Source organism: Neurospora crassa, linkage group I, assembly GCF_000182925.2.
Source record: "Neurospora crassa OR74A linkage group I, whole genome shotgun sequence".
NCBI lineage: Eukaryota > Fungi > Ascomycota > Sordariomycetes > Sordariales > Sordariaceae > Neurospora > Neurospora crassa.
Window position 1 is genome coordinate 5,449,448 of NC_026501.1, and position 14,403 is coordinate 5,463,850.

Genomic DNA, 14,403 nt, shown 5'->3' on the forward strand with positions numbered 1-14,403 from the left:
TTGCCCCGCATCTTTCTACATGTGGCACTCTCTCAAGTCTCACCGCTTGGCTTGGCATCTTCAAGCTTTGGTGGTCTGTGCTTACATACTTGGAGATCACCCGTGCAGCGTGCTTTTGAGGAAGTTTAGTCGGGAGGAGGATGCACAACATGGAATGAATGCAAGGAACCACGCACCATTTTGACCCTCTGTATGAGAGGACTTCTTTCATAAACCTAAATGGAGATGCCGGGTCTTGGTACATTGCGCTAGCCTACCGTGGTTGTGGATATGATTTAAGCAGTCGGCTTGTTGCTCTCAAGGTTCAAACATGCACTCCGTTGTATCTTGGGATTTCCCACGCGAGACTGATCGCCGGCGATTCAATGTTTGATTTTGCGAAACGTCCCTGGCGAGAAGTATCACATCCTCAGTCGATATGTGATCACTGGTTAAAGTCATGCACCGTTCATTGGCGATATCAGCATACAAAGAATGGCTAACAACGTATAGAGAGCACCATTACTGATACGCCAATGAAGGGTGACACGCCCGAATACAACTCATCCAATCGAAATTCAACATACGCGCATATCACGCTGAACAAATCCAAGCCAACGAAGAGACTAGGAGCATACGTCGTTGTCCCGGTTTCTTTTGTAGGAAGCAGATTCCGCTCGATTAATGACCTTAAGGTCTCGGTGATCATTTACAAGAACGTCCGGGATATCTTCAAGTACAATCCATACTTTTCTTTTTCCTCCCCGGGTCTGGAATTATGCCCTTCTTCAACCAAACAGCTGGTATTCATGGTAATACCGAGCGTATGCAAAATCCAACAAGACAAAAACAACCCCCTTTCCAACGTTGGGTGTCAGAGCCCAAGCGTCCTCTCTTAGAGAGCGAAGAGGGCCATGGCGACACCGCCGAAGAGAGCACCGGTGCTGGCGCCAAAGGCAGCAGCACCGCCAGTGGCAACAGCGCCAGTGGAAGAAGCAGAAGCGGTAGCGACGACGTCAGAAGAGGTGGCAGAAGCCTCGACGGAAGCAGAGGAGCTGCCGACGACGGTGCTGAAGGAGGAAACGGCGCCGGAGGCGGAGGAGTCGCCGGCAGAGCCGGAGGCGGCACCAGTAGCGGCGTTGGCGGTGGTCTGGGCGGCATCGGCGGCATCGGAGGCCTTGGTGGTAGTGATGGCAGCCTTGGTAGTGGCAGGAGCGGCGACGGTCAGAGGCTTAGCGGTGCCAGCGGCAGCGGTAGTGGGAACAGTGACGGTGGTGGCATCACCAGAGTCGGCAAGGCCGCCAATGATGTGGAAAGGGAATGAGTACTGGAAGACCTTCTCATTGGACTCCAAGGTGATCTGAATACCGTAGGTGTTGGCCTTGCCTAGGTGAGCGTCGACCATCCACTTGTAAGAACCCTTGCTGCTGTCAACGCCCGCTGAGAGATCTCGATTAGTACTCTTCCTCTGGTTTCGTGGTCAAGACCATGGCTACTCACAGGCAACAGTTCCAACCTTGTCCAACGTCTGAGGGGTGGTGCCTCCAAGGACATCGATACGGACGGTACCCTGGAATTTCGGGTCGGACGAAGGCGCCCATTTGATCTCACAGGGCAGACCAGCAAGCACCTTCTCACCGGCATATGGGTTGGAGATGACATCGAAGCCATCGGTCTGGGCAAAGACGGCGGTCGCAATAGCGAGGACGGCGGCGACGGAGAAACGCATTTTGAATAGTAATATCGAGCTGGTGGCTTGGTTGGTGGATGTGATGACTTTTGCCGGGACTTGGTCACTAATTGTTTCAATGACAGAAATGTGAAAAGGACCGGAAGGCGATAGAAGCAGTGAAGAGCAAGACTGATCAAATGAGTGACTGTTGTATATGTTTCGTAAACGAATGGCGACGGCGACGATGACCACGAGCTGAGGCAGAAACACAAACGTGGAATGAAGAGACGAAGCCGAAAAGAATGGAAGGACGAAGGGAGAGCGAAGGTGAGAGGGGAAAGGCGGAAATATGGGAAAATACTGAAAAGGGACAAGTGAAGGTTTTCCTCAGTGCAACGCTGCACTAACGACATACAAAATGAACAAGCTTACAGGCGCTGTACATTATGCCAATGAAACCCTTCACACGCCCCTTTGCCACTTTTTGATTCCCAGGCTTCCTCTGCAGCCACGGAAATTCAGGAATCTGGATATCCATGGGGTCCCTTCATTTCGGCCAGGCAGTCCGGGGTCCCAAGAAATCCGTTGGGAAAGGGATCCAAGTGGACGGGCTGAGCGGGTAACCTTACAAGCGCTCCAGTTTCACCATTTCACGCTGTGGGGTTGACACTTTTCCGGCGTGGGAAAAGCATCATTTTGGTAATTTAGACGAGATACGTCCGTTGTCCTTGAAGATACTCGGCATGACATTGGAACGGACATGACGCGAGATGCTGTGCGCTTGGGATCTCTGTGTAGCCTACCGACTGCCCGTTCCAGGGTCGATCTGTATCCCAGAGGGATGGGTGGAAGATGTGCACATGATCCCAGCGGAGAATGTCTAAGAGGCAACCCACAAGCCAAACAAACGAAGGCCAGGCAACTGTAGAGTTGCCTTCGCCGGCAATAAAGTGGCTAGAGTCGTCTCAATCGCATCACCAGGCTATACAAGCATTCGAGCGCCGAAAATTGATGGTCGCGTCAAATCTTGGACAACAGGCAGTCTTGTCCAGAAGTCCCCTTTCATAATGAGGTAGGCAGTTGCGAGCCTGGCGAGTTGCGAGTGCGAGTCAGCAGAACCTTCAAATTTAGTGTAGTGTAAAAAAGGGGAGATGAGCCGGGACCCGATTGGTCACTGTCAGGGGCAGACCAATCAAACGCGTAGAAGCCTGAGTATATGCAAGGGTTGCAAGCAACCTAACTCCTGCAGAGTGGAACCTGCTAACCGCACCTCTCGCTCAGGGTATCTGAGTTTCCACTCGTTAGACCTATCGCAAGTTCTCAACCCAGCAACCGTTTTTCTCAACCTGGCGTTTCTTTCCTTCCTTGATTCCACTTGGCGGCCAAGACGGCACGTCTTATCCTTAGGTTTGCCCACAAGCCGGAGCATGATTTCATATTGGATTCCATCCATGACCGAGGCACGTATTCATGGAATGCTATGGCGTGACTCCTCAGAGAATACTCAGCAAAGTTGGAAGTACCGAAGTATCACAATCCTTCGGGCATGCGATCCATATCATCATCGGCATCAGAGCTATGACGCAGCATGAAGGAAGTGGCCTCATCCGTTCCTAACTCTCGATCTCCCAACTCAGGCGCCTCACCAAGCGCTCTACCCCATCCCCATGCAGGGCACTTCGAAGTCATTGTTTTCGAGATCCAGTCCGTTGGAATCTCGCACGACCTTCCAAGCCGTCTAACCGCTGACAAACAGCTTCCACTTAGTATGGAACCTTGTCCAAGCATCCCTTGCTGGTAACAGTCGAATTCTGCAGACATTCAAAATTCCAGCGACTCATACGATTTCTCTTCTTCATCGCCAAGGCCGTGTCACCAAAAGTCGAGACCATGATTTAATTGTCTTTGGCAAACGCCCCCAATCAAACCTGCGATTCCCCGATGTCGTCCCACATGTCACCATGCAGCCCTACAGTCCAGGTACGGCGATACCAACAACGGCAACAAGCGTGGAAAAAAACATTGAATGTAAATAGTCGCAGTAACACCTATTTCAAGGTTTTACCTACCCCTCAACAATATCACCTCGAGGGTGACCCCTCGGTCGATGAGGCTGTTGACGTATTAGACCCGATGCATATACCAGATGCATTCTTGTTTTCAAATCACCTCCATCCCACACTTGTTAAGCAAAGAACACCCTGATTTTGAGCCGTCTTTCGACTCTCACTCTCCTTTCCGATAGTGAAACCGACCATTGAAATCCATGTGGTGAAGACGAGCGTCCGGAACCAGATCTGCGTTCTTGATGCCCCTCACATGGCATTTGCCCTTCTACAGTCTAACCCTCCCAAATGTAGTTGCCACCAATGTTAAGGAGTCAGATCAAGCTATTGAACTCGACATCGAGGCTATTAATCTGCGCATACCCTTCACGCTTGGTCGTGCCGATGATTGTGATGCCCTTGCTGGGGAGGTTGGCGGCGCCAAACGTCGTGTGCCAATGGAGCGCGACGGCTTCGCAGTCGATGGCATCGATGCTGTCGAGGACGACCGGGAAGGGCGGGTTCGCGTTTTGCGCCGACATAAAGATCTCCTTGGTTGCAAAGGTCGGCTCCCTGAGAGGCGTGAAGATGAAGGTGTTGATGCTGTCAGATCGGTCGACAAAGTTCGAGGCGCAGTACTTGGCGCATACATCGTCCGTGTAGTTGGCGATCAACTGGACGTAGATGTCCACGATGTCTTTGGCTTCGGCCCTGGTCAGGCAAGCACTCTCTTGACGGGGAGCAATGGCCGAGGCGAGTGAGGGCATTGATAACGCCGAGCTGGCAAAGGCGGCATTGACAAGAACTGAAAAGTGCATTTCTTTGTTTAAGGGTCTTGAAATGTTTGTATTGTTGTGGGTGCAAGGTTGGCGATGCTGAGCTTCGATGGTCGACACGATCACTTCCTTCACGACACCTCCTCATCTCTTTATATTCCTCAAAATCTTTTCGTGGTTAGATGCTTGCAGTTCTCGAACTCTTGGTTAGGGCAAGGCATGAAGTGAGATTGGCACAGACAGCCGGGCTATTGTGTGGTTGTCGTGCCAGCTTGCGAACTCTATATTGCTCTGCATCTATCCTGGCGACCGCTAGCCTTGGGTTGATGAGCATCTTGCGGACGTCCGATATTAAGGCTGTCACCTCCTTACTGGAGTGATTGTCTCGTCAATACCGATCGTGTCTAGACGTTTGGATATCTGGTGACCATTACATGGCGTACACTGTTATAAGCATCGATATCAGCTTGGGTACACCATACCTTGTCTATAACATAGCCGAAATAATTTTGGATCTAAGAAGCTCCCCTATGTAAATGTGCAATCGTTCCTGCATGATAGATGATATCCGGTCCTCAAAGTAACAGTCCCCGCCTAGGGATCGAGCAAAGGCGCGACTGGACTTCCCGCTGCTTATTTGCGTTATTGAGACTTCACACGGAATTCTCACAAGACCTCACAGATCCGCCGAACCAACGCGGTGATCACGAAGCTTGGCGACGACGGAAGTTCTCCCCTTTTTCTCCGGACGACATTCTGGATACCGTTATTGCATCCAGTGAATCTATAATGCTTTGGGAAATCGAAGTCAGCAGGTTTCGTCATTGTCTGGTCTTCCATCTTTGTGTTTCAATATGTCGAGCAACATCTATAGTGCATCTGCGCCTGAAGATTAGAATAAGTTGCTCCTCTACCTATCTCGATCTTTTGTTTCGCTCTCCCTGGCAATTTTGAGAGAACCTCACGAGATTCGTGACGAGCACTCTTCGCATTTGTTCGAAGTGGGGCCCCATCGGCCTTGGAAGTAAACGCATCATCACCGGCTTAAGAGATCAGCAAGTATATCTTCAGCCCTAAATGAGGAGCTTAACAAGATTTCAGTTGATTGGTTTTTTTTTATCATATTTGTCCAAGAAACGCAATTGGCCACACCTTCATTGATTTTAGTAGGTATACCATTCTGTGCTGGGTTGACTTTATGGTTTGAGATGTTACGTCATTGCGTGTTATTGCCTTCACAAATGTGGACGGAAAGCCGAACCTCATTTCAGTACTTTCTGGGGCATGCGGTGTAGCTCAGGAGTTCGGTTTTAGCCCTTCCATTTGATTTGATTTGAGCTCTTTCCATTCCATCGAAGATCCTTAGTAACGAAACCAGCTTGTTGAATCCATTGGTTATTTTCTTATTTCCCCCCCTCCCCACACCCCAAAACTTTGGTCGACTCTTCTGTCCTCTATCTAGCCACGAGAGTAACCTCAACCGCATCCATCTCAAACAATTTCAGTTATACGACTTGAAAAGTTTCCAGAAGCTCAAGTCGGACGAACAAACATTCCGTATGTAAGACATCATGAACTGAGTAGACGTGTTTCGATGAAAAAAACGTAGCCACATCATCGCATCCATGCGCGCTCGAAATTTTCATATGCACCTCTCTGACGAGTTCATCCCAGTTGTACAACGTCACGCAAGTTCACTAAGGAGTAGGTGAGACCAGGCAAGCGGAGAACCGCTTTTCTTCTGAGACCGTTTGATACTTGCAGCCAGCTCTTCTTGGGAAGAAAAACGAAAAAGGGGATTTCCATGTCCAGCTACCTCGAGACGAGAGCATATGCTTTACCGCATAAAGCTGCTACCGTACCCATATTACCATCATCAAGCGGGCGGAACCGCCGGATCGACGCGATCAAGACAGTCAAGATGAAGAATCTCACCATTCGCAACCTGACCATCACGCCGCTCGAGCTGAAGGAAGTAGAGCGCTATGAGGACTCTACCAAGGCTCGTAAGCCGAACGGGTTGGCGAAAATTACGGCGCGTATCACCGGCAAATCCTCTAAATCATCTCTCGCATCACCAACCGCTGCTGCAACAACGGATCTCGACGGGACGGCCCAGGAGCCAGGGACAGCCGGCAAGCAAGACATAACAGACGTCCACATCCAACCCTTCTCCGAACATCAAACCTCCATCCCACTACCCGATGCCTCAAAAGGCGAATCCCTCCGCCTCACCTTCTCTGAGCCCAACAAGCCATACACCTACTCCGTCTCCATCCCCGGCCCCTCACCGCGGAGCATCGTCATGAAAGCCAACCTGCCTCCGGGCTTGCAAGACCAACAACAAGTTCCTCCGCCCGATCGCGAGTTCACCCTCATCTATATGCCCCACCACTCCTTCCTTGCCATCTTCAGCAGCACTCATCTCAACCGGTGGATGGCCGAGCTCGACCCATCCTACCCCTTATCCGCCCTCAGCATCCCAGGGACGCACAACAGTCCGACTTGCTACGTCGCTTTGCCCTCTGTGCGATGCCAGGCCGTTCCCATCCGCGAGCAGCTCGACAACGGAGTGCGCTTCTTGGACGTGCGTGTATCCTGTCCATCTCCCTCCTCGCGCTCCCCATCGCCTATCAAGACCGCTTCTCCCAGGCTCGATACACCCGACTCTTTACCAGGCGCCTTCCCCATCTCGCCCACGTCAACTCGGACAGAGACACCGACAGACATCAACTCGCCCGCGCCCCAACCTGAGCTCTCGCCGCAGGCTCCGGAACCGACATGCAAAGACAAAGAAAAAGCCAAAGCGCCCAACCTCAGCCTAGTCCACTCCGCTTTCCCCGTCGCTTTATCTGGAACCAGGTACTTCCACGACTTGCTGTCGGAGTGCTACGCTTTCCTGGACGCCAACCCTTCCGAGACGGTGTTGATGTCGATCAAGCGCGAAGGGACGGGGCGCGGGACGGACCAGCACTTATCTACTTACCTGGCTGCTCACTATCTGACGCCGGATAGGTGGTATTCTAAACCTGAGATCCCGACGCTGGAGCAGGCGCGGGGGCGCATCGTGTTGGTGAGGCGGTTTCACTTGGATCCGAGTCTGCAAGCTGAGGGGATGGGAATTGATGGGTCGGTGTGGCCGGATAACTGCGCGGATGGGATGTGTGGAAGCGGAAGGATTCGGATCCAGGATTATTATGAGGTTGGGCAGACGCAGCACATCAAGAAGAAAATTGGGTTTGCAAAGGAGGGGTTGATGAGGGCGGCACAGCAGGTATATGGGCCGTCTGGGATACCGGATTCGGAAGCCGCTGGAGGTCCGATGCCTCTATTTATCAACTTTCTGAGTGGCAGCAACTTCTTCAATGCGAGTTGCTGGCCCGAGAAGATCGCTGCCAAGATCAACCCACACATGATAGAGTATCTGTGTATGGATCACGGAGCTCCTCAGAAGCAACCGAGTGAGCTTACCGTCGGCGATGCTGGGACAGGTATCGTAGTAACGGATTGGGTTGGGAACAATGGTGATTGGGATCTAATACGCTGCATCGTCGGCTGGAACGCAAGGTTGCAGTTGACGCGATAAATAAAGTAACGTACAGCGGCAGTCTCGAGACGTTTTCATCACAAAGCAAAAGGCGTAACCAGCAACAGACTAGAATCAGATCGAAGTAATAAAAGCGTCAATTCAAATGTCGCTACCCAAACACCCAAGCGCCACCAACCCCAATGCTAACCGCTTGAAGAGATGCCTAAAACTGAGAAATGTTAGCGTCCGCCAACAAATCGGTACGCCGAACGAAGCAAGTTTCTGAATGTATTATTTTCAGTCTGGTGAAACAGTTAGCGATATGTCATTATGAACGAGTATATGACCAAAAAACATACCTCATTAAATCAGATTTTGTTTAGTGTTCATTCCAACCCGAAGGAGGGTCAAACAGTGTGAATATCGTCTCATCACATAATAAAAGAGAAAACAGGAATGCACGAGAGTTATTACCTGCGGATCGGTATGTTAGTCCATAGATCCAAAGACGCTCTGATGTGTTGACAAGAGATGGTGCAAGGGCACGAAATCAGCTGACGAATTCTCAACAAGAATTTCTCCCTGAGCCTCGCCCACAGGATGTACAGTCCTGCTTTGATGGACGAGGGCAGAGAGGCTTCATTTATGTCCGCCCGTTCGTTCAAATCTTCGTCATAGTGCCAGAATGGAGTAAGCGATCCTTGAGCATACCTGAAAAGTCGCGAGTTAGCAAGATGTCAGAACAAAATCATGAAACAAGCAACAGATAGTTATGAATCCAATCAGACAAGGCTGAAACTAGTAAAGTATTCCACATGATGTATTAAGCTTGAGGAATTCCCTATTTTGTACGTTGATCATCAAGGAGGAGGGGGTGCGATGAGAAAGAAAAGGTGGAACAAACCTTTTGATCTGAGAAAAAAATGACACCATGAAGAGTAACCAAAGAGGTCGCCATGAGCCATTCTAGAGTTACGAGCACTGAAGAAAGTTAGCGTCATGTTCGTGATCAAGCGATTACCAACAAGCCTTGCTGCCAATCTTGCTCTCAGGGTAATTCTAGAGTAAATTGGAGTCCCCATGGGCTAGGTAAGAATTGGATTGTTCGTGTAAGGTCATCACAGGAGCAAATGGCTGCGCAGCAGGCAGTGAGGGGTAATAGAAAGTTGCAATGCTTACCTCGCTGTGGAAGGAAGTCTGAAGCATCGGTGCCGGCGACGCAATACCGATGTCGCGCAGGCGACCGACGCTCCAGACTTCCTGGTTGGGAGGAAGAAAGGAAGTCGAAGCTTGGAGCTGGGGAGAAATTTTTGGTTTAAAACCGCAAGCCAATCTGTGTGGGGCGGCTGCCAAGATGGGCCGGGTTGGGGACGAGGGAAAGGGTCAACCCCACCTGGATTTGCACCAGGTTTCGGCTCCGCCGCAGCACTGCCAGCTGCCCGCTCACCCATGCATCAATCGAAGCATTGAGTCTTCTCGCTCAACTCGTTTAGTTGCATGTTAGTCGTTCAGCTGCCTCATCTGTGCACGAGAGGTAAACAGTCCGCGGCCGGCGGTGGCGAGTCCTTATCGATAAGGCATCCCATTCATTGACATCCCCCCGTCCCGACCACACCCGTCTCAATCGTCATCACCTCCCTCCTCCCAGAACATCGAAACATCGACATAATCATCATCGGATTTTTCGTCATCTTGAAGACTTGAAGTGAGAGAACAAAAACCTCACTCAATCTTGATACAACCACGCAAAATGTCCCCCGCCGTGGGAGGCATGTGGGCTACCGCCGCCCTGCGTGTTCTCGGCAAGAATCTGGCTCGCACGTCCAAGATGCTTCGCTCGAAGCTCGCCGCCGCCGCGACACGTTCATCGAATCCAGTTCAACAACTCCAGCCAATTGCCGTACGTAGTGGTGTCAATAGCAGCCGCCAACCCATTCATCCCAGCGCATGGCTTCGCCAGCAGAAGAGCGGCCGAAGTGGTGCAAAGTGGCACTCAACCTACACCAGCATTAATGCCACTGTCCGTCGCTACATCAGCAATACCGCCGGGAGACAATCCTCTTCTTCCGGTGGTCAATCTCGCTTTGACCGGTCCAAGCTCCCGGTCTCAAACATCTCCCGGGCCGTAGCTGCGTCGCCCGGCCGGGCTCCTTTCGCCTCCACCCTCCGACCGAATCTCACCGGAGGCGCCCTCCCCCGTACTGCAGGCGGCTACTCCTTCTCCGGGGCCGGCCGTGCCGGTGGCAAGCGGTACTTCAGCCACACACCCGCCGCCCCGGCTCAACTAGTCCAGAACGTGAGCCAAGCCGTCCGCGCCTTCTGGCTTTCTGGTCAGAGGGCTCACTTCGACGGATACTCGGCCGACGGCCGGAAGCTGTACCGGGCCGTTGGCGTGGACGAGGAGAAGGCACGTAATAAGCTCGCCGTTGCGCCGCACGCTCCGGGCTCGTTCATCGACTTCCACATCAGCCCCTCCATTACGGCCCTCAGCCCCTTGGGCGCCATGATTCCCTCTTCCCAGAGCGTCAAGGCCGAGATTCAGACCGCTGGCGCCACCCTTCTTGCCGACAATTTTCTCGATGTCCTCTCAGTGGACTTCGCCCGCACGCTGAAGGATCTCGCAGCCGTCATGGCAGATTTGAAGGCCCTCGCTCGGCTGGGTGACTTGCCCATCTCTCTGGAGCGGGCCGACCTGCTGAGGGTCCGGTTCCCGGGCGTAGATGCCGAAACGGTTGAGCGGCTGTGCGATGATGTTGGTGTTCAGCGCGGAATCATCAGAGAGGATCCTGATTTCGACGCGGACGCCGGTGTCCAGGTCGCGCTACGGTTTCCGTACGCCCCTGACAACGGCTGCTCCAAGGCACTCACGTCACCAAACGTGACCGTGCGGACGAGGGTCACATCAGCGAGTTCGGAACTCGATGAGGCGTTCGCGGAGGAGATCGAGGAGAATCCTTGGTTGTTGGAATCGGAACACTCTGCTGTTTCGGAAGAGTCGGAAGGTTACGAGAGCATGTCGCCGTCTCTGAAGAGTGCTTCTAGTGAGCACTGCACGGACGATCGATATGAAGGGTTAGAGGGGATTTATAAGTTTCTGGAGGAATGTGATCGTGCGAGGGCGATGAGGTTTTAAGGGTTTTTCCTTGCCTGTCGAGCGGTGATTGGTGGAGGATCTCTTTTGTAATGATATCAGGTTATCGGTGGGCTGATGGTTGATTCTCATCAGCAGCCTACGATAAGTGGGAGCAAGGGATATGAATACGGGCCGGTCTGTTTTTTTTTTCTTGGATGTTTTTGGTACATATGGCGTGTTATTAGGATACCTCACTCTCTTTGTCATTTACAATCATCAATGTTTCTTTGCTCCCCCACGCTACGGGAAATCCACTACCTACTTCCATGTACTCATCATATGGCGGGCCCCGTTTGAACGGCTGTCATGGATTCCATTTTATTCCCATTCAACAACCCAACATGATTTTTCCTGCAGCATTTGATATGTGTTGCCTATGGCACACTTTCTCCGTCCAGCAACCACTTCCTTGTCTCGCCACTGATATATGAGCGACGATATTAACTTGGGTATCTATTCCGACAAATGACTATATGGCATTCAATGATGAGGCACTAAATCTTGGAACATGAAAAGGAAAGGCACAAGAAGCTCTAGTATTCTTGCCAAACCGGCCTTCCGAAGGTTTCAAATGCGATTACGCCACGCCACACACCAGTCCGCCGTGTATTGTGCCCATCTCGCCCCCCTCTTTGCTTTCTTGCCGTCCATCTAGAAATATGCCTTTGTTTTAACCACCGCTGCGCCAAATGACAAGATAAAAGCAAATATGCAAATAATAACCTCCGCTCGCCACTATAAATGCTACCATGCGCTTTAGAGCCATGCAACAGTCGTAGAAAAGGACAACCACTCGTATTTTTCCTCTGGGTGTGACCCGTCTACGAGGACCGGTCTGATTCCCGCCTTAGCCATGTATATGGAATTGCGGGCAAAGTTGGCGAGAGGGAGAAAAGGTAAGTCTCCTGTCCTCAGACGTGGCAATCATCTTTCTCCCGTCAGAGTTATATGAAGCAGCCTCTGGACCTCAAGTCTTCGCCCGTCGTCAATGGTCCATTTTGGACTTTGCTGGTCTTCTCCCGCTCGTCACTGTTCTGCAACTTTCCAGTTACTTGTGCTTCCTGAACTTAGCCGCCAAGCTCCCCGACTGATTTGGCTTGTGCTTCCAGTTCGTCCCGCCCTGCTGATCCCGATGGCCGTACTTATTCTTCTTGAACTCTTTCTCCCTCTTCTTACCGAAACTCGACCCCGACTCCGCCGTCGCCGACGACTTCTTGAGCGAAGCAACCTCCTCCGCAACCCGCTTGTTGTGACCCTTCTTGAGCACCTGCTTCGACAGACTGTCCTCACCGTCCGACCGGTTCTTCTTGTTGGCGCCACCCTTGCCCAACTTGTGGGAAGTAGAAGAGAGATCGGCAGGACCAATACCACCGGACATCATCATGTCGTTGTGACCTGTGTTGCGACCAGTCTTCCTCCACTTCGGACGCTTGCTCCTGGGCCTGTTGTCATCGTAGACAAGATCATCATAGCCGAGCGGGTTATAGAGCATTTCTTCGGCTTTGATGATGAAGAGCTCCTTCCTGATTTCCGGGGGCACGTTCGGGTAGGGTTTATATGACTTGTCGATGGAGGCAGGACTCATGGCGGCACCGGCGCATGTGGGGGGCTCTGCTGAGGTCTTGTACTTTTTCGCCTTGGGCTGCTGCTCGCTGGTACCTTCCTCCTGGTTGACTTCATCCCGCTTGTGCTTCTTGGACTTCTTCTCCTTCGGAATTTCTTGACCGTCCGCCTTGTCGCTGCTCGATTTCTGCTTCTTCTCGCCCTTTTGGTCAACTGACTTCTTGGGCGTCAGAGAGCCGTTGGTGGTTGTTGGCACCGCATCCTCTTTGGCTTTTTGGGTTGACGACTTGGACTCCTTCGATGAAGCTATGGGTTCGACGTTGATGGTGATTTTGAACTTTTCCGCTTTCAGACTAGGTTGTTCTGTGACAAGATCGGGCTGAGTTTGTGAAGGGGGAATCACAGCTGATGAGGATGTCGTCTTCTGCTTGGTCAGCTTGGTCGCAGTTTTGACCAAACTGTCACAATCGGACAAATCGGGCGTCGTGATGTTTGTGGAAAGTGAGTCAACCGTCCTAGTGTCTGACTTGACAGTCTCGTCGGAGCTGCTGGTGACACTGGGGGCCTTGCTGCAGTCATCATCAGGACGGTCGCCTATACTGAAACTGTTCTGAACAAGGGCCGGGGGTTTGGCGGACGATGGCTCTGGTGAGACTTTGGGTGACGTCTTTCGTAGAGGCTTAGAGGCAGACGCGCTGGGTCTTGAGTTGTTCAAAGCATGAGCATTGCTGAAGGTGCCCATGGTGTTCTCTAAGAAAGCGCCGGCTTTTTGCAATCGCCTCCTAGATTCCGCCCACTGTGATCTCCTTTGGGTATAACGTTTGACAGCACCTTTGGCAAATGGGCGGGTTTGGTACAATCTCCTGAGCTCAGCGTCTGCTCTGGCACGGCTGGCCAAATACCGCCTCTCGGCTTGCGCAAGGTAGTCTTCCTTCGAAAGAGGCGTGTGGGTTTTTATTTCGGTGGTGGTGGTGGTGATGGTAGTTGTGATGCTAGGGCTTGGGCCCGTTGAGGGCGCAGCTGATGGCAAGACGAAGGGGTTTCTGGGAGTTCTGGCAGGTGCGGTCTTTGCAGTTGTTGCTGTTGCCGTTTTAAAGAGAAAGCGGCTCGTTTCGGTGGTGGTCGAAGCGCTCTGCACACCGGAGGTCCGTTTTTCTGACCCCTTTGGCCGCATACCGTTTGCCTTGCTCTTATTGCCAGCCATGTTTCTCATTATGAGGCCGACCTTGTCGTTTGCTGGTGCTGTGACTAGACCCAGATTCCGAAGGGCAAAGTGATGCGGTCGGGGAGTGGGTGGTGACTTTGAAATGAATGACGAGAGAATCATTCACTGCGTACGAGTGGCTGGTAGGTGAACAATAATGGCGCAAACGATTCCCAAAAGAAATATTGAAAGGGTATCACGCGCCCGGAAACTAGCTGGAGATGACGAAGGCAATGATGCTATTCAATGAAGGGAACCCTGGATGAGGGCTCACGACCCCTTCACTTGGAGAGGCGGTGGTCTGGAAATTTTTGGTGTTATTGCTTATCTTATCAAGGTTTGTGTCCCCTGTTTTTGGGGGACATCCACTTCTTGCTCTGCGGCATCAAAACCCGGCGTGGACAGCAACGCTAGCCTGCGAGACCTGAACAGACAAGAAACATTTAAAACCTCTTTTAGGGCCGGCTGCCAATCGTCTCCATACAGTTGGGGTCTTGGTGAG

General features: G+C 51.9%; 5 protein-coding genes across 6 annotated transcripts; 2 read left to right on the forward strand and 3 right to left on the reverse strand.

The window, feature by feature from the left end:
* Positions 1–221: 221 nt before the first annotated feature.
* acw-7 (anchored cell wall protein-7) lies at positions 222–2,301 on the reverse strand. Its single transcript, XM_953812.3, has 2 exons — positions 1,480–2,301; positions 222–1,419 (listed from the first exon to the last, which is right to left on the reverse strand). The coding sequence occupies exons 1-2, from the start codon at positions 1,706–1,708 to the stop codon at positions 875–877; spliced, it is 774 nt and encodes a 257-aa protein (XP_958905.1). The 5' UTR covers positions 1,709–2,301; the 3' UTR covers positions 222–874.
* A 1,728-nt stretch (positions 2,302–4,029) lies between these two features.
* NCU09134 (hypothetical protein) lies at positions 4,030–4,923 on the reverse strand. Its single transcript, XM_953813.2, has one exon. The coding sequence runs from the start codon at positions 4,512–4,514 to the stop codon at positions 4,032–4,034; it is 483 nt and encodes a 160-aa protein (XP_958906.2). The 5' UTR covers positions 4,515–4,923; the 3' UTR covers positions 4,030–4,031.
* An 886-nt stretch (positions 4,924–5,809) lies between these two features.
* NCU09135 lies at positions 5,810–8,232 on the forward strand. Of its 2 annotated transcripts, none has more exons than XM_011394946.1 (2): positions 5,810–6,033; positions 6,147–8,232. In XM_011394946.1, the coding sequence occupies exon 2, from the start codon at positions 6,277–6,279 to the stop codon at positions 8,056–8,058; it is 1,782 nt and encodes a 593-aa protein (XP_011393248.1). In that variant the 5' UTR covers positions 5,810–6,033; positions 6,147–6,276; the 3' UTR covers positions 8,059–8,232. The 2 variants fall into 2 exon arrangements, with proteins under 2 accessions (XP_011393248.1, XP_011393247.1); XM_011394945.1 differs by having other exon boundaries at positions 5,810–6,029.
* A 1,047-nt stretch (positions 8,233–9,279) lies between these two features.
* Positions 9,280–11,619, forward strand: NCU09136 (hypothetical protein). The gene has a single exon (XM_953815.3). It carries the CDS (start codon positions 9,752–9,754, stop codon positions 11,132–11,134), a length of 1,383 nt encoding a protein of 460 aa, XP_958908.1. The 5' UTR covers positions 9,280–9,751; the 3' UTR covers positions 11,135–11,619.
* Positions 11,539–14,198, reverse strand: NCU09137 (hypothetical protein). Its single transcript, XM_953816.2, has one exon. The coding sequence runs from the start codon at positions 14,022–14,024 to the stop codon at positions 12,183–12,185; it is 1,842 nt and encodes a 613-aa protein (XP_958909.2). The 5' UTR covers positions 14,025–14,198; the 3' UTR covers positions 11,539–12,182.
* Positions 14,199–14,403: the final 205 nt, after the last annotated feature.